Source organism: Nerophis ophidion, linkage group LG29 (assembly GCF_033978795.1).
Source record: "Nerophis ophidion isolate RoL-2023_Sa linkage group LG29, RoL_Noph_v1.0, whole genome shotgun sequence".
NCBI lineage: Eukaryota > Metazoa > Chordata > Actinopteri > Syngnathiformes > Syngnathidae > Nerophis > Nerophis ophidion.
Genome location: NC_084639.1, coordinates 3,691,069 through 3,710,385, shown reverse-complemented (window position 1 = coordinate 3,710,385; position 19,317 = coordinate 3,691,069). Strand labels below are relative to the sequence as shown.

Sequence of the window (19,317 nt, the reverse complement as noted above, 5' to 3'; positions counted from 1 at the left end):
CATATGTTACAGTAATGCAGAAATATATTTTAAAGCTTTTGCTGAAATCTCAATTGGTGAATATATTGTAATATAAAAATAATCCACACAGTCATTTTAGAAGAGGGCATTTTGGTTGGGAATATTTCAGTTATATCACTTAAAGGCCTACTGAAATGAGATGTTCTTATTTAAACGGGGATAGCAGGTCCATTCTATGTGTCATACTTGATCATTTCGCCATATTGCCATATTTTTGCTGAAAGGATTTAGTAGAGAACATCCACGATAAAGTTTGCAACTAAAAAAGCCTTGCTTGTACCGGAAGTAGCAGAGGATGTGCGCGTGACGTCACGGGTTGTGGAGCTCCTCACATCTGAACATTGTTTACGATCATGGCCACCAGCAGCGAGAGCGATTCGGACCGAGAAAGCGACGATTTTGTCATTAATTTGACCGAGGATGAAAGATTCATGGATGAGGAAAGTGACAGTGAAGGACTCGGAAAAAAAAAAAGACGAGGGCAGTGGGAGCGATTCAGATGTTATTTGACACATTTACTAGGATCCATCCATCCATTTTCTACTGCTTATTCCCTTTATGGGGTCGCGGGGGGTGCTGGCGCCTATCTCAGCTACAATCGGGCGGATAGCGGCGTACACCCTGGACAAGTCGCCAACTCATCGCAGGGCCAACACAGATAGACAGACAACATTCACACACTAGGGCCAATTTAGTGTTGCCAATCAACCTATCCCCAGGTGCATGTCTTTGGAAGTGGGAGGAAGCCGGAGTACCCGGAGGGAACCCACGCAGTCACGGGGAGAACATGCAAACGCCACACAGAAAGATCCCGAGCCTGGGATTGAACCTAGGATAATTCTGGAAAATCCCTTATCTGCCTATTGTGTTACTGGTGTTTTAGTGAGATTATATGGTCGTACCTCGCATCTTTCTTCGGCACCAGTCGACAGGTGGTGGCGATGCCCATCTCTGCCCTTCGCAAGGGACCCTCTTTGAAACACGATCTTTCGAAATGATCGTTGCGTAAAACACTGTACTTTGTGAGTGTGGTCCAATCCAACCGTGTTCACTTGACATCTCAGTTCATGACTGTCATCTTTCAGGAATGTAAACAATGAAACACCGGCTGCGTTTGTGTTGCTAAAGACGGCCGCAATACACCGCTTCCCACCTACAGCTTTCTTCTTTGACGTCTCCATTATTCATTGAACAAATTGCAAAAGATTCAGCAACACAGATGTCCAGAATACTGTGGAATTATGCGATGAAAACAGACGACTTATAGCTGGGAACGGTGCTGGAACAAAATGTCCTCTACAATGCGTGACGTCACGCGCACGCCTCATCATACCGCGACGTTTTAGCATGATACTTTCGGGAGAAATTTTAAATTGCAATTTAGTAAACTAAAAAGGCCGTATTGGCATGTGTTGCAATGTTAATATTTCATCATTGATATATAAACTATCAGACTGCGTGGTCGCTAGTAGTGGCTTTCAGTAGGCCTTTAATATTTCACTTGTATATTTTAGCTTTTTGTGAAATGTATGCTAGTAAATATTAGAATGTGGAAAAATTCCCCCCCAAAGTGAAACCTGTTTTGGAATATATGATCATATCAACTTACATCGCGATGACTTTTTGAAGTATGTTTTAGAAACTTTTGGCAAAATTTTTAAATGATTAAAAATAGCCAAATAGTAAAAATAACATGTTTTAACCAAGTATATTGATTTAGAATATTGGAGGTGGCAACTTGATGCCCGAATGCATCTGAGATATGCTCCAGCGACCCCAACAGGGACAAGCAGTAGAAAATGGATGCATGGGTTGTATTATATGTTACAAAAGTGCCTCAGAAGTACATTTTAAAAGCTTTTGCTGAAATCTAAGCTTCTAACAATACAATATAAAAATAGCTCAAAAAAATCTACTTTGTTTGGAACATTTGAGTTATATCACATAATATTTTACCAAAGCTTTTTTTTATCATCATTTTTTTTAAAGTATTTTTCAGAAGCTTTTGGTAAGTATAGTAGAATGTAAAAATAGTCTTCATATTTAACGCAGCAGACGGCATTTTGGTTTTGACTATTTGACATATGTCATATCATTTAAAATTACATTTTAATAGCTTTTTGTGCAACACATGATGGTAATATGAAAATAACCTAAAAATGTAATCTAGCAAAAATATTTTGCTCTGGAATATTTGCGTTCCGTCACATATGTTACAAGAGCTCTTCAAAAGTATAATATAGAAGCTTTTGCTGAAAACTAAAATGATAAATATGTAATTAAAGTTGCAAGCAGCGATGGACGGGATTGACTTTTGCTGGTGTTTCCTGCCTTTACCCATTCCACATATCTTTACCTGCACATGACCTACCTTCCCTGCATCCTGGGGTCACACTGGTGCTTCATTCTTTCACCCATACATGCTGGTGCTTCCTGCCATCATCCAGACAACATATCTCTACCTGCACATTACCTACCTTCTCTGTATCCTGGAGTCAAACTGGTGCCTCCTTCTTTCACCCAGTCAACATATCTCTACCCGCACATTACCTACCTTCTCTGCATTGTGTGGTCACGCTGGTGCTTCCTGCTATTAAGCAGCCATCTTGAGACGGCAGCAGCGCAGCAGCATCAGCGCAGCAGTTCTTTGAAGGTTCGTAAAATCAAAACCGGGGCAGTTAGAAAAACTTTTTGCGCAACTTTTAATCAGAAGGGTTGCAAGTTAGAAGCCGACACAACAAACGCGTTCTGGGTAGATAATGTTTGAAAAAAGGTGGCGGGTTTTTACAAAACTTTTGTTTTGAAAGGGTAATTGCTAACTTCCTGTTGATTTTTGCTGAAGGATGTCAATTAATGAAATGTAGGTCTAAGTGAGACCTACATAGAGGTTTTTGTTTCATGTCTCTACGACATTCCTACCGGAACTTACAAGCAGTTTTGTCTGTGTTTTCTTCCCAAGAGCAGTTTTGTCAGTGTTTTATTCCTAGGGGGCGCTAGAGTGCAATTTAGAGTTTTTTTATTTATTTATTTTTTTAAATTATTAGATTGCAATTTTTACCAGTCCTGATGTGTGTGTCCAGTTTGATGAGTTTTGAAGCATTTAAAGGGGGTCAAATTACAGCTCAGAGGCAAAAATGACATTTTTTAGGAAACTTGTTTTCAAGGGGTTTTTGCCAACTTCCTGTTGATTTTTACCGAAGGTCAATGTATGAAATCTACGTCAAAGTCAGACCTACATAGAGGTTTTCGTTTCATGTCTCTACGACATTCCTACCGGAAATTACAAGCAGTGTTGCCTGTGTTTTCTTCCCAAGAGCAGTTTTGTCAGTGTTTTATTCCTAGGGGGCGCTAAAGCGCAACTTGGAGTTTTTTTTGTTTTTGGTTTTATTAAATTGCAATTTTTGCCAGTCCTGATGTGTGTGTCGAGTTTGGTGAATTTTGAAGCATTTTAAGGGCGTCAAATTATATCTCTGAGGCAAAAATGACATTTTTTAGGAAACTTTTGTTTTGAAGGGGTTTTTGCCAACTTCCTGTTGATTTTTGCTGAAGGATGTCAATTAATGAAATGTAGGTCTAAGTGAGACCTACATAGAGGTTTTTGTTTCATGTCTCTACGACATTCCTACCGGAAATTACAAGCAGTTTTGTCTGTGTTTTCTTCCCAAGAGCAGTTTTGTCAGTGTTTTATTCCTAGGGGGCGCTAGAGTGCAATTTAGAGTTTTTTTATTTATTTATTTATTTTTTTTAATTATTAGATTGCAATTTTTACCAGTCCTGATGTGTGTGTCCAGTTTGATGAGTTTTGAAGCATTTAAAGGGGGTCAAATTACAGCTCAGAGGCAAAAATGACATTTTTTAGGAAACTTGTTTTCAAGGGGTTTTTGCCAACTTCCTGTTGATTTTTACTGAAGGAGGTCAATGTATGAAATCTACGTCAAAGTCAGACCTACATAGAGGTTTTTGTTTCATGTCTCTACGACATTCCTACCGGAAATTACAAGCAGTGTTGCCTGTGTTTTCTTCCCAAGAGCAGTTTTGTCAGTGTTTTATTCCTAGGGGGCGCTAAAGCGCAACTTGGAGTTTTTTTTGTTTTTGGTTTTATTAAATCGCAATTTTTGCCAGTCCTGATGTGTGTGTCGAGTTTGGTGAATTTTGAAGCATTTTAAGGGGGTCAAATTATATCTCAGAGGCAAAAATGAAATTTTTTTAGGAAACTTTTGTTTTGAAGGGGTTTTTGCCAACTTCCTGTTGATTTTTGCTGAAGGATGTAAGTGTATGAAACCTACGTCTAAGTCAGACCTACACAGAGGTCTTTGTTTCACGTCTCTACGACATTCCTAACGGAAGTTAGAAGCAAGGCTAGTCTGCATAAGTATGCGGGTTAAATTCCAGTGTGTGTACGCCGCAAACTGCATGCAGGAGCAGGAAGGTCAAAATACGTGTGTGTGTGTGTGTGTGTGTGTGTGTGTTCTGGTAAATCTGACTTAATGGGGACATTGTTCTGGTTACAGAGTTACCTTTAGGGGACTTCTGACGGTATGGGGACAAAAAAACATGTCCCCAACCACCACGGTCTGCGGACCGATTGGTATTGGTACCGGGCCGCACAATAAAAAAATATATATATAGTTTTTAGATTATTCAATCAACATAAAAAACACAATGTATACATTATACATCAATATAGATCAATACAGTCTACAGGGATATAGTCTGTAAGCACACATGATTGTATTTCTTTATGAAAAAAAAACAAAAAAAACCCCACCCCCCTGGTCTGTGGGACAAATTTTCAAGCGTTGACCGGTCCGCAACTACAAAGGTTGGGGACCACTGACCTAAAGGGAGACCTTTTTAAATGATAGTCGGATCCATTCTGAAGATGCCTAAGTGATTTTTAAGCTTTGGCCCATAAAACATGTTTACTGGTTAGTTGGAGTGTGAGACATTTGCACAGCAGCCCCCTCATCGGGCTGTAGCTGGTACTACACTTGCTTTTTAAAATAGTCCTCAGTAGTCACGTACATGTTTGTGTGAATTATGCAAAATGATATAAATTCTGGGCTTCACGGTGGCAGAGGGGTTAGTGCGTCTGCCTCACAATACGAAGTTCCTGCAGTCCTGGGTTCAAATCCAGGCTCGGGATCTTCCTGTGTGGAGTTTGCATGTTCTCCCCGTGAATGCGTGGGTTCCCTCCGGGTACTCCGGTTTCCTCCCACTTCCAAAGACATGCACCTGGGGATAGGTTGATTGGCAACACTAAAATTGGTCCTAGTGTGTGAATGTGAGGTGGCGACTTGTCCAGGGTGTACCCCGCCTTCCGCCCGATTGTAGCTGAGATAGGCACCAGCGACCCCAAAAGGGAATTAGCGGTAGAAAATAGATGGATGGATGGATATAAATTCGGTCCCCATGAACCATATTACCTTTTTTTTCCCCAGGATCCCCAGTAAGAATGATCAGCACATTACTTCATCAATCCAGAGATTTAAAGGCCTACTGAAATGAGATGTTCTTATTTAAACGGGGATAGCAGGTCCATTCTATGTGTCATACTTGATCATTTCGCCATATTGCCATATTTTTGCTGAAAGGATTTAGTAGAGAACATCCACGATAAAATTCCCAACTTTTGGTGCTGATAAAAAAGCCTTGCCTGTACTGGAAGTAGCAGACGATGTGGGGGTGGAGCTCCTCACATCTGAACATTGTTTACAATCATGGCCACCAGAAGCGAGAGCGATTCTGACTGAGAAAGTGACAATTTCCCCGTTAATTGGAGCGAGGGTGAAAGATTTGTGGATGAGGAAAGTGAGAGTGACGGACTAGAAGAAGAAAAAAACAAGGGCAGTGGGAGCGATTCAGATGTTATTAGACACATTTATTAGGATAATTCTGGAAAATCCATTATCTGCTTATTGTGTTACGAGTGTTTTAGTGGGATTACAAAGTCATACCGGAAAGTCAGAGGGGAGTGGTGACCGCCAGTGTCTCTGGGAGGAGCCATGAAAGTCGCAGCTGCCTCTTTGACAGCTGCAGCAAGAACGACACAAGCTCTGCTCATATTTACGTCAAGAGCCGACTTATTACCACAATTTTCTCACCAAAACCTGCCGATTGACATGTGGTAGAGAAACATGTTCGCTTGACCGCTCTGTTCCGTATTAAAGCTTCACAACAAACAAAGAAACACCGGCTGTGTTTGTGTGGCTACAGCCGGCCAAAATACACCGCTTTCCACCGACAGCATTCTTCTTTGACGTCTCCATTATTAATTGAAAAAATTGCAAAAGATTCAGCAACACAGATATCCAGAATACTGTGTAATTATGCGATTAAATCGGACGACTTTTAGCCGTGACTGGTGCTGGGATAAAATGTCCGCTCCAACCAATAACGTCACAAGCACGCGTCAACAGAAGCGTCATCATTTTCAACAGGAGACTTTGCGCGAAATTGAAAATTGCAATTTAGTAAACTAAAAAGGCCGTATTGGCATGTGTTGCAATGTTAATATTTCATCATTGATATATAAACTATCAGACTGCGTGGTCGCTAGTAGTGGCTTTCAGTAGGCCTTTAAAGACGTGTATGAGCTAACTGGGCAGCGGACATTTTACCTACTTTTTTTATGCCTCCACAACCTGTAGAAAGGGTGGTCCCCACAAGTCCTGAACAGCAACTTGGTCCCCATTCCAAATGATAACCAGTGTGTGTGTGTGTGTGTGTGTGTGTGTGTGTTACCAGGCATGAACGATTTCAGCTACCTGCACACAAACTGCTTCGAGGTGACGGTGGAGTTGTCGTGTGACAAGTTCCCCCACGCCAGCGAGCTTCCTGCGGAGTGGGAGAACAACCGGGAGTCTCTGCTGGTCTACATGGAGCAGGTCCTCCAACCTGATTGGCCCGACCTTGTCCCCTAACGGCGAGGACTAGGTGTGGGCGCGACTTTAAAGACTGGGATTTGTTTTAAGGTGCACCGCGGAATCAAAGGCGTGGTCCGCGACAAAGACACGGACGCCGGAATCTCGGACGCCGTCATCAAAGTGGACGACATCGACCATCACATCCGATCAGGTGAGCTTGGGACTATTTATTGCGCCTCAACCTTCTATAGTCTGTTGGTGCACGCCAGTCGTGGTTAATCAGTAATCCGCATATCTGTCGGTTTTTGTCGCTCAGCTGCCGACGGCGACTATTGGCGCCTGCTCAATCCCGGCGAGTACAGGGTGACGGCGAGCGCCGAGGGCTACCTCCCGTCCTCCCGCACCTGCCAGGTCATGTACGACTACTTCCCCACCATCTGCAACTTCCGCCTGGCCAAGGCGCCCGAACAACGCGTCGGGGAGATTTTGGGAAAAGGCGGCAAACTGCCCCAAGACCTGCAGCTGCGCCTGCGTCTGCTGCGTTTGCGCAAGCTCCGCCTCTCCGGCAAGGCCATCGATCGGCGCCGCGCCGCCGCTGCGTCCGCGAGACGAGCTAAGAGGGTCTGATGGCGACGTTTCAGCAGAACCTTTTGTGGACTAACGGTTTCAGTGAAGGTCAGTAACCACGACTTCCTGTTTGCAATAATGGCATCACCACGGCAACCGGCGTCCTTCTCAAGACTGCAGTAAATGTGAGTAATAAATACGAATGACGTCATGGAGGTCAAAATGTTGTTTTTTCTACCGTGAAATATATCGTTTCCACAGGACTGCGAGTATTTGTGGCGGGGAAAGATAGTCTAATTTGCCTAATTGGCCATATATTATATAAGACAAATGCAGCTGGGATAGGCTCCAGCATGATAGGCTCCAGCATTACCATGAATTGATTAACGTGGACCCCGACTTAAACAAGTTGAAAAACTTATTGGGGTGTTACCATTTAGTGGTCAATTGTACGGAATATGTACTGTACTGTGCAATCTACTAATAAGTTTCAATCAATCAAACAATGCACTCCCCACGACCTCAAAAGGGACAAAAGGTAGAAAATGGATGGATAATAATCGCATACAAAATATTTTGTTGCTCGTCGCTCAAACACAAAAAATTAAGAGTCCTGAAAACGTCGTGCTACGTCTTCTTATCCTCTGGCAGACGATGTGCGTATGCGGTGTCACGATGCCATCTAGTGTACGGAGTTGTAACTACATGCTATGTCCCACTTTCTGTTTACAAAAATATACGTTTGTGCGACGTTAACAGGGAGCACTAAATCTATTTGTGGCGGTCCGTTACTAATAAATTGATGTATTGGAAATCTGCGATGAGGTGGCGACTTGTCCAGGGTGTACCCCGCCGTCCGCCCGATTAGAGCTGAGATAGGCATCAGCGCCCCCTGCTACCCCAAGGGAATAAGTGGCAGAAAATGGATGGATGGAAATAGAGATGTCTGATAATGGCTTTTTTGCCGATACTCCGATATTGTCCAATACTTGATTACCGATACCGATATATACAGTGGTGGAATGAACACATTATTATGCCTAATTTTGTTGTGATGCCCCGCTGGATGCATTAAACAATGTAACAAGGTTTTCCAAAATAAATCAACTCAAGTTATGGGAAAAAAATGCCAACATGGCACTGCCATATTTATTATTGAAGTCACAAAGTGCATTTTTTTTTTTTAGCATGCCTCAAAACAGCAGCTTGGAATTTAGGACATGCTCTCACTGAGAGAGCATGAGGAGGTTGTAGCATTGTAGCATTCCGGAAGAGTTAGTGCTGCAAGGGGTTCTGGGTATTTGTTGTGTTGTGTTACGGTGCGGATGTTCTCCCGAAATGTGTTTTTCATTCTTGTTTGGTGTGGGTTCACAGTGTGGCGCATATTTGTAACAGTGTTAAAGATGTTTATACGGCCACCCTCAGTATGGCTGTTGACCAAGTATGCGTTGCATTCACTTCTGTGTGTGAAAAGCCATAGGTATAATGTGATTGGACCGACACGCAAAGGCAGTGCCTTTTAAGGTTTATTGGTGCGCTGTACTTCTCATGACGTCCGTGTACACAGCGGCGTTTTAAAAAGTCATACATTTAACTTTTTTAAACAGAGACCGATTATTTCCGATATTAAATTTTAAAGCATTTATAGTCCGATATTATCGGATATCCCTAATTGGAAACACTAATTATGGTATAGGCCAGCAGAGGTCAATCTTTATTACATGTTTCGTTTAAAAAAAAATAATAATAATAATTAGCTACAAATTGCGAGCTTCCACTTGACACTGTTTCTCATCTTCGGTGGAGAGGACACTTCTACATCTGTCAAAACAACAACAATACCTGGTTTTAGATCATTCATATACCTGCTCGATGTGGGAGGCCAAGTTAGAATCGTGAGATGAGTTTAAAAAGACCTTGTGAGGTTGCAGGCGTCTGCTGCTGCTGGAAGGAAGCCATGATGCTGTTGGCCGTCGAGTTTGGTCCAGTTAGCTAAAAGAAAAAAACAATGAACCGGTTTCATGCTACATTTCAAAAACAACACCAAAACACACACTTTTATGGCGAGATCAGGAGGAATTTGAGTCAATAGCTAATGTTGAGAAGGTTTGAGCGGGTTGAAAAACGTGAAAGGAGTTATAAATAGTGGTGTTACGGTACATACCTCGGTTTAGAGGTCACGGTTTGGTTAATTTTCGGTACAGTAAGAAAACAACAATCTATAATCTTTTGGTTATTTATCTACCAAATTTGCAAAATCTTCAACCAAAAATATTTTTCTTAGTGGAATATTTGATGTGAAGTAATGGGAACCTTGGATAGATCAATAATTCATAATAACATTGATTTTGATTCAATATTATGTTTTGATCAATGACAGTTTGAAAGAAAAAAAAACAGCTTTGTTTTATTAGTCAACATTGCAACTTTTTCTAAATTACATTTAACCTTCAAGCTTTTTTATTTCACTTTGGATATGGTTTTGTTTATTTTAATAGTATTTTTAGAATGTGCCGTGGGTCTTTAAAACATTAGCTGTGGGCCGCAAATGGCCTCCGGGGCACACTTTTGACACCCCTGCTATAGATAATAAAAAATAAAATCTGATAAATCTATGGATAAAAAGCAGAGCCTGGAGACGCATGCACGTTTATCATAACTCTCTCGCTCTCTGTCTCTGCCCCTCCCTCACGAATGTTGCTGCGCACAATGTTTTTTTTTTTTTACCCCTTCTTAACCCTGAACGTACATTGTTAATACATGCAACCCTAATTTAAAATGCCGGACATTTGAGGCATTTAAGAAACTCCACCCGGACAGCCCCGCAAAAGAGGACATGTCCGGTGAAAGAAGGACGTATGGTCAGTCTATCCTAGCCCGGTCGCTGCTAGCATGCTGGCAAAAGAGGACATGTCCGGTGCTAGCAGCAACCGGGCTAGAATAGACTGACCATACGTCCTCTTTTCACCGGACATGTCCTCTTTTGCAGGGCTGTCCGGGTGGAGTTTCTAAAATGCCTCAAATGTCCGGCATTTTGAGTATTGTTTACGCTACTTAATATGTCCGTGTGGAAACTCGTTCGGTACACCTCCGCAACGAACCGAAACCCCAGTACCAAAACGGTTCAACACAAATACACGTACCGTTACACCCCTAATTATAAATAATAAAAGGAATCATTTTGCTCATGGGTGTCCAATTAATTTTAGATGGAAAAATGTACTCCTAAGTGGGCCAAACCGATAAAATCACGGCACAATAAAAATAAAGACAACTTCAGATGGTTTTCGTTGTTTGAAATACAACAAGCACATTCTGAAAATGTACAAATCATAATGTTTTTTTACACTTACATGTTGCGGTTAATAGTATTCTACCTTTGTCGTTATTCATACTTTCTGAATAAATGATGTGACAATGTTCAACAGTCAACTCATTAAATAAGATAAAAAAAATAGCTAAATGAAAATACAGGATATTATTAATGTAGTTTGCTCATTTTTCTCGACTCGTGCAATAATGTAGTTTATTTTTATTTTTGTACATATGTAGCATCATTTACGACAGGGGAGGGAACCTATGGCTCTAGAGCAGTGGTTCTTAACCTTGTTGGAGGTACCGGACCCCACCAGTTTCATATGTGCATTCACCAAACCTTTCTTTAGTGAAAAATAAAGTGGGATTTTTTTCGAATTCAAGACAAAGTTGTATGTTTTTGGTAAAACTTCAGTATGGGGAATTTATTCTAAATAAGAAATACTTAATTTAGAGTTATTTGGACACTATGGGAACATATTCTAAGTAATAAAGACCTCATTTAGAGTTATTTGGTTAGGGTTATAATGCTGAATAAGGCATTAATAACTATTTGATAATGACTAGTTAAGAGCCAATATGTTACTAATTTGCATGTTAATAAGCAACTAATTAATGGTGAATATGTTTCCCATACTAATGTTTTACCATGTTTTTTGAACATGGTGAACCGTGCATGAACATCACCTTGTTCAAACAACAAAACCAATTCAAAACAAATTACACACCTGCAAATCAGTCAGCTGTTGCCGTATCTGTAATACGCCGATAGGGAGAAGTTTGTATTTATACGATGAGTTCGGTGTGTTTTGACCTCCGCCGAACCCCAAGGGTTCGCTCGAACCCAGGCTAAGAACCTATGGCTCTAGAGCCAGATGTGGCTCTTTTGATGACTGCATCTGGCTCTCAGATAAATCTTAGCTGACATTGCTTAACACGATAAGTAATGAATAATTCCACTGGTAATCAGTGTTAAAAATAACGTTCAAATTATAAAACATTCTCATGCAATTTAATCCAACCATTCCTTTTCTATCGCACCTGTTCAAGATGTCGCAATAATGGTAATTAATGTGACAATTATTATTGTTTAACTTTAGAATAACAATGTTATTAAAAATAATAAGAGACTTATTATAGTCTAAAAATGTTGGTCTTACTTAAAAATGCACGCATTTAGTTGTATTCAGTGTTAAAAAATATTATATGACTCTCACGGAAATACATTTTGAAATATCTGGCTTACATGTCTCTCTCAGCCAAAAGGGTTCCCGACCCCTGATCTAAAAAGATACAAAGAATTGCTATTGCGACATCTAGTGGACACATTTAGAACAGCAGTTTCTTTCATTCAAAAATATTCAGCTCATTTTTATACTTAACAAACTCCTCCCGCGAGCCTGATGCGTACGTTTGACACCCCCGATTTAGCTCCCCGTCAGTCACACAATTAATTACCGGAGCGTTGCCGGCCTGCAGGCTCGGAGACCAAATGTGGGCTATGGCCTCCTCCATCGTGCGCAGAGCTTCCTCAAAGACGAGCTGCAGCTTCTCGGCTTGTTTGTCGAAGCGGAAGAGGACGAGCGCCTTGAGCAGCGCCTGCACCTCCTCTGCAATGGAGGACGACAACAATCAGCCCAACACATCTCTGACAGAGCCTTCAGACAAAAAGTAGGGTGCTAGGGCTGGACAAATATGGCTTCTCACGATCATAAAAAAAAATAAAAATTAATAGGACGTGCATGTAAATTCCGTAGCTTGTGACGGTGGAGCAGATGAGCGAATGAATGCAAACAGAGCAAGTCTAGTAGAAGTTGGGGTTGTCACAACATTTATTATTTGACACAGCGCTAGTATACCTAATCAATAATCACAAAAAAAAGTAAAGTAAATTGAATTCTGCATTTACGTAAACAATTGGCCAGTAAAACAAAACCTGCCGTTGAACGCAAAATAATATTACGGAAATTGACATAAATGTTGTCATTGTGAGGAGAAAAAACATTTGTTTGGGAAAAGAATGTCCTGTATCACTCATTTATCCCCGACACACTCAGCCGCCCCAAAGTTGATACGGCCACCTGGAACAGCTACAAAGCTAAAGCTAACAAGAACAATCCATACATGCAAAAACACATCTAATCTGCTCGTGTGGTTTTGAACAAGATCGTGGATGTAACATCAATGTACAAACAGGGGCTGTAACTTGAGAGGCATTGCTTTGTTTTTAAAGATGTCCAATAATATCGGACTGACGATATTTTCGGCCGATAAATGCTTTAAAATGTAATATCGGTTTCAAAAAGTAAAATGTATGAGTTTTTAAAACGCCACTGTACGTAGAAGTACAGAGCGCTAATAAACCTTAAAGGCACTGCCATTGCATGCTAGTCCAGTCACAGAATACCTACGGCTTTTCACACACACACACAAGTGAATGCAATCATACTTGGTCAACAGCCATACAGGTCACACTGAGGGTGGCCGTATAAACATCTTTAACACTGTTACAAATATGCGCCAAACTGTGAACCCAAACCAAGCAAAAATGACAAACACATTTCGGCAGAACATCCGCACCGTAACACAACAGAACAAATACCCAGAACCCCTTGCAGCACTAACTATTCCGGACGCTACAATATACACCCCCGCTAGCCCTGCCCCCCACCTCAACCTACTCATGCTCTCTCAGGGAGAGCATGTCCCAAATTCCAAGCTGCTGTTTTGAGGCATGTTAAAAAAAAAAAAAAAGCACTTTGTGACTTCAATAATAAATACGGCAGTGCCATGTTGGCATTCTTTTCCATAACTTGAGTTGATTTATTTTGGAAAACCTTGTTACGGCGGGGCATCACAACAAAATTAGGCATAATAATGTGTTTATTCCACGACTGTAAATATTGGTTGATATCGGAATCGGTAATTAAGGGTTGGACAATATCAGACATCTCTACCTTTTTTTTTTTTTTAACAGCCTCTAATTGTCCCTTACTTGTCAAGCTGAGAGCAACAGCACACTTCCTCCTTCACAATAATAGCGCGGTGCGTTATATCCGGTTTGACTGCACTAACAAAATAAAACGTTTCAAAAAGCACTTGACACATTCAGGTACTTAAAGCACGTATTGATACATTTACACAAGTATTATTCTTTGACCTAAATTACTGGATGTATTCCGATAAATGTGAGGATTTTTGCATTTAATTAATAATTTAGTTGCAACAAAAGCACACTATGGTAGTAAAATAAGGGTAAAAGGTAAAAAACAAAAAACAAATTTTTGTATACTGCTATTGTTATTTAAATGTATTATTACCAGTATTATTTTACTTCCATCAATTTTCTACCGCTTGTCCTGTTCAGGGTCGTGGGGGTTGCTGGAGCCCATCTCAGCTGCATTCGGGCGGAAGGCGGGGTACACCCCGGACAAGTCGCCAGCTCATCACAGGGCCTTGTTGTGGTTTATCCGTTACTAAATTGTAAAGTTAGGTTTTTCAAATTAATGAATAATCGTGTTCTTAATCGTGATTACAATACCAATCAAAAAGAATCGTGATTATCATTTTTGCAGGGTGCGGTCACCTCTCATCTTGTCCACTGTGGCGATGATATCGCCGAGTGCAAACATCAGCGCTCGGTCCTCCATTGGACTTCCCTCCTTCAGACTCAGTTTCTTCCTCTCGGCCTTCCGTCGGTTCTTTGAAGACCTCCTGCATCAAACCATCAGCAGTTTAGAAGACCTAAAGGTGCGCTAAATCACAAGCTCTTGTATGTACACCAGGGGTGAAGTGAAGTGAATTATATTTATATAGCGCTTTTCTCTAGTGACTAAAAGCGCTTTACATAGTGAAACCCAATATCTAAGTTACATTTAAACCAGTGTGGGTGGCACTGGGAGCAGGTGGGTAAAGTGTCTTGCCCAAGGACACAACGGCAGTGACTAGGATGGCGGAAGTGGGAATTGAACCTGCAACCCTCAAGTTGCTGGCACGGCCGCTCTACCAACCGAGCTATGCCGGGGTGTAACGGTATGTGTATTTGTATCGAACCCTTTCGGTACGGGGGTTTCGGTTCAGCACGCGGGCGTCCTGAACAAGTTCAGAAGCAGAAGTCTTCAAAAGCTGCTCTGCTTTCTGCCTCTGTCTCTGCCTCATTGTCCCGCCCACACAACCATCTGATTGGTTACATACAAAGCCAATCAGCAGTGCGTATTCAGGCTACAGAACAATGTAGTCAATGCTTTAGTGTCGAGCACTCGAGTAGATATTTGTCTAGCAGGGGAGGAGCGGACTCTACCCAAATTATACTAAACACTTCCCAGTCACAACTATTACAAACATCACTATGAGCCCGTTGACCTTCTAGAAACTTAAACTGCAGCTCAGCTCGCTCACAGTATAGGCTTGAGATGAAGGCTAATTAGCTTTTAGCGTAACGTTAGCTCATTTTTCTGTGTGCGTGTTTTAGGGGCAGCATAGCCCTGTCCGTCTGTTATTTCATTGAACTCCATTGTGTTTAGGGATGAATAGTCTCTCCTATTGTAATTGTACTATTTTTCAGCTATAGTTACATGAATCATAAGTAATGTAGCAGCCTAGTTTTGAATAGCAGGGTCCCTGCTATCACATGTTGATAAAAATACAACATTTACATAATAAAAGTCAACTACAGGCTTCCCAAATGCTGTAATAAATTAAGCATGATGAGTTGACAAACACTTTCAATGGAAACTGTTTAATGTTAAACTTGTTATATGTAGAATAAAGGTTTTTTCACTTTATTTAATCAAAGCAACAACTTGAGGCAGTTTAATGTGGATTAACGTGGGTAGAATTATTATAGTGTTCCCAATGTTAAAAGGATAAAGCCATTGTTTACAAGCCATTGCTTGTTTGTTCAATATTCATCGCAAAACTTGTTTGGGTCCCTATTAAAAGGTTAATTTGTTCAACCTCGGCCCACGGCTTTGTTCAGTTTTAAATTTTGGCCCGCTCTGTATTTGAGTTTGACACCCCTGACATAGAGCGTGAACGCAACATCAGGTTAGCACGTTAGCATGTCTTCATTCACGGTGTGGAAGCAAGACCTTCCCTCATTTTCTCCGCATGCTATGGATATATGGGTGCTAACTCATTCATGACGTCTTCTTTAAAATGCCCACTTCTGTTGTATGGAATTTTCAAGGCTACGCTGCGTTAATTAGCGCGCCGCCGCGACCTTCTTCCTCTACATCGGGTCAGCAACCCGCGGCTCTTTGATCACTCTAATGTGGCTCAGCTGCTAAATTGCCGACCCCAACGATTATTCCAGGAGGTTTCCAGATTTCAGTGCCTCTCTCTCAGTAATCATCCGTGGATAACATTCTTTAATTTTCACCTGGACTTCAATATTGAGGGTGTGCAGTGATTGCAATGCCTTTAACCTCCTCCACATCTTGTCGTCGTTCCCGCTTTTACACCACACGATCTTGAACTAAAATATTTTGACACAAATGCAAATTTGTCATCAGGATTCCACACGCAAACATTTTTTGAATATTTTACCTGAATGTATGTGATTTATTTGCTCAAAACCTGGCAAATTTATTATCTAAAGTCCAGTCTGGGTTTATTTTGAAGAGAATTGACCTGATAATAACGCACTTCACCTTTTAGGTAACCATTTGAGGTTATTGTCAAAGAAGCTCAAAATAAATTAATGGAAAAAAAAATAAATAAACTGTGATTAATCTGCAATTATACATGATTAATGCAATATTTGTGATTAATCACTTGAGTTAATTTGTGATTTTTTTGACAGCCCGAGGCAAAATAAAACAAAAAAAAATACATGTTGAGCTTTTTGTCAAGGACTGAAGTTTGGCTTTAAAGATAATAAAAATTGAAAAGTCCCCAGATGGTTAATATCAAACATCAATATGCATTTTTTGTAGATAGCAGCAGAGGTGGGTAGAGTAGCCAGAAATTGTGCTCAAGTAAGAGTACTGTTACTTTAGAGATTTATTACTCAAGTAAAAGTAAGGAGTAGTCACCTAAATATTTACTTGAGTAAAAGTAAAAAGTATGTTGTGAAAAAACTACTCAAGTACTGAGTAACTGATGAGTAACCTGTTTGTTTAATGATTAAGGCAACAAATAATGCACAAAAACATAAAAATAGCAATGAGCAAATTCAGAGCCATGAATATCTCTTAAGCAACTAAAACAATAATATATATTAAATAATAATATATTAAAATAAAAAAAATAAGGCAAATTGAGCCACAATAACTTAACAGCACCATAGGCTCAGTAGGCATTTATTGATTGATTGATTGAAACTTGTATTAGTAGATTGCACAGTACAGTACATATTCCCTACAATTGACCACTAAATGGTAACACCCCAATAAGTTTTTCAACGTTAATCAATTACTTAATAAATGACCAAGTCGAGGTGATCTACCTCATATATACATACACACATATCATATATATATATATATATATATATATAGTTTTTTATTTTACCGTTTTTGTTGAAATATAAATGCATGTTTAACATATAGATTCCTATCTTTCATGAAGACAAGAATATAAGTTGGTGTATTACCTGATTCTGATGACTTGCATTGATTGGAATCAGACAGTATAGTGCTGATAATGTCCACATTTTCAAATGGAGGAGAAAAAAGTTCCCCTTTTCTGTCTAATACCACATGAAAGTGGTTGGTTTTTGGCATCTTATTTGTCCAGCTTCCATATTCGTTTTTATACACTTTACAAGAAATACATTGGTGGCAAACTCCGTAGCTTGCTAGCTTGTTTGCGCTGGCTTTCGGAGACTCTTATTTTGTTAGCGCAGGCGCGATGGAGCGGCGCTTTTATTGTGAAGACCGGAACTGTGCGATCAGTCTTTAGGCTTTTGACGGGAAGTATGTTTGAAATAAAAAGTGTCTTTTTTCCTTTACACTTTTGATTGATTGATTGAAACTTTTATTATTAGATTGCACAGTACAGTACATATTGACCACTAAATGGTAACAGTCCAATAAGTTTTTCAACTTTTTTAGGTCGGACTCGACGTGTGACGGTCACGTGACCGCCTGGTTTTGTTTGATTGGTCCAACGTCACCAGTGACTGCATGTGATTGGTGAAACGCAAGCATGTGATAGATCCTACTTTGAATGCGTGTCTGACAAAATCAAAACAAACAAAACGTGCATTAACAGATCGATAAAAAAAAAGTAGCGAGTAACGAGCTGATCGTAAATAAATGGAACGGACTAAAAGTAGCATTTCTTCTTTATAAATATACTCCAGTAAAAGTATGTTGCATAAAAACTACTCTTGGAAGTACAGTTTATCCCAAAAGTTACTCAAGTAAATGTAGCGCGTTACTGCCCACCTCTGGATAGCAGTGAGTATTAAATATTGAGGGTTTTTGAATTTGTCGTTGCCTTACGAGGAGATGCGGGAGTTGCTGTGCGAGTACTTGGATCCGCTCATCACGCTGCTGGCCTCAGAGTAGAGCTCGGCGTCCGCACAGTCGGGACCGTCTTCATCTAGAAGGCAGAGGATATTTGGAGGTTACCACGGCGACCGCAACCGTACCGCCGCCGCATCGCTTTCTCACCCAGCAAGCTCAGCCGGGCCTTCTCTTTCTGCTCCCGCACCAGCGCCAGCCGGGCTCTGTGTCGCGTGAAGGTGGCCGCCTGTGTCTCCACAAAGAGCGTCTGAGCGCTGGCCGCTGACGCGGCGAGAAAACATCAAGAAAAAGTCAGAAGGAACTTGGCGGGCGGGATTCAAAATAGGTACCTTTGAGCAGGGCGGGTTTCAGGTCCGTCTCGGTGATGTCTGCTCTGTCGTGCATGTGAATCTGCAGCACACAAACGTCAATGAGGACTAGAAGAAAGAAAAATAGTAATCATTGTTTCTAGTTTCATTTCACTAACCAGTCGGAGCGCCTCCTCCCACACCGCGCCGGTGATCAGAGCCAAGATGGCCTCCTCGCAGTCCTACGTCGCCATAGGAACCACCGTTAATAACAACTCCAGCTCGCAGGTACGTGGTATTAATTAGGGATTAATTGCTTTTGTGAAGTGAAGTGAATTATATTTATATAGCACTTTTCCTCTAATGACTCAAAGCGCTTTACACAGTGAAACCCAATATCAGATTTTTACATTTAAAGCAGTGTGGGTGGCACTGGGAGCAGGTGGGTAAAGTGTCTTGCCCAAGGACACAACGGCAGTGACTAGGATGGCGGAAGCGGGGTTCGAACCTGCAACCCTCAAGTTGCTGGCACGGCCACTCTGCCAACCGAGCTATGCCGCCCCTTGTGAGCAGGATGGTGCTTCAAAAAACCCCAATTTAAACTAATTTGGTCAATTTGACATATTTCTGATGAAAGTCTGGTTAAAAGGTGCGGACATATATACTTTATTCTTATTTAGCTCTGTGCATTTCTGCTTGTCTGATGTTGTCAGTCTACCCCAGGGCAGCTTTGGCTACAAATGTAGCTTACCACCACCAGGTGTGAATGAATGATGGGTTCCCACTTCT

The 19,317-nt window shown here is 41.0% G+C and overlaps 2 protein-coding genes across 2 annotated transcripts in view; one reads left to right on the top strand and one right to left on the bottom strand.

The window, feature by feature from the left end:
- Positions 1–7,664, top strand: part of LOC133546258 (probable carboxypeptidase X1) — a 31,936-nt gene extending 24,272 nt beyond the window's left edge. Inside the window, exons 13-15 of the mRNA XM_061892171.1 lie at positions 6,769–6,908; positions 6,996–7,098; positions 7,204–7,664. Of these exons, the coding sequence (XP_061748155.1) occupies positions 6,769–6,908; positions 6,996–7,098; positions 7,204–7,514 (554 nt within the window). The 3' untranslated portion in view covers positions 7,515–7,664. The remainder of the gene's footprint in view (positions 1–6,768; positions 6,909–6,995; positions 7,099–7,203) is intronic.
- Positions 7,665–9,156: 1,492 nt separating this feature from the next.
- The window catches only part of elp1 (elongator acetyltransferase complex subunit 1), a 46,646-nt gene continuing 36,485 nt past the window's right edge, over positions 9,157–19,317 (bottom strand). The window contains exons 29-36 of the mRNA XM_061891542.1: positions 18,708–18,770; positions 18,571–18,631; positions 18,389–18,502; positions 18,218–18,317; positions 14,356–14,483; positions 12,228–12,379; positions 9,371–9,446; positions 9,157–9,275 (exon numbers count right to left, since the gene is read on the bottom strand). Of these exons, the coding sequence (XP_061747526.1) occupies positions 9,208–9,275; positions 9,371–9,446; positions 12,228–12,379; positions 14,356–14,483; positions 18,218–18,317; positions 18,389–18,502; positions 18,571–18,631; positions 18,708–18,770 (762 nt within the window). The 3' untranslated portion in view covers positions 9,157–9,207. The remainder of the gene's footprint in view (positions 9,276–9,370; positions 9,447–12,227; positions 12,380–14,355; positions 14,484–18,217; positions 18,318–18,388; positions 18,503–18,570; positions 18,632–18,707; positions 18,771–19,317) is intronic.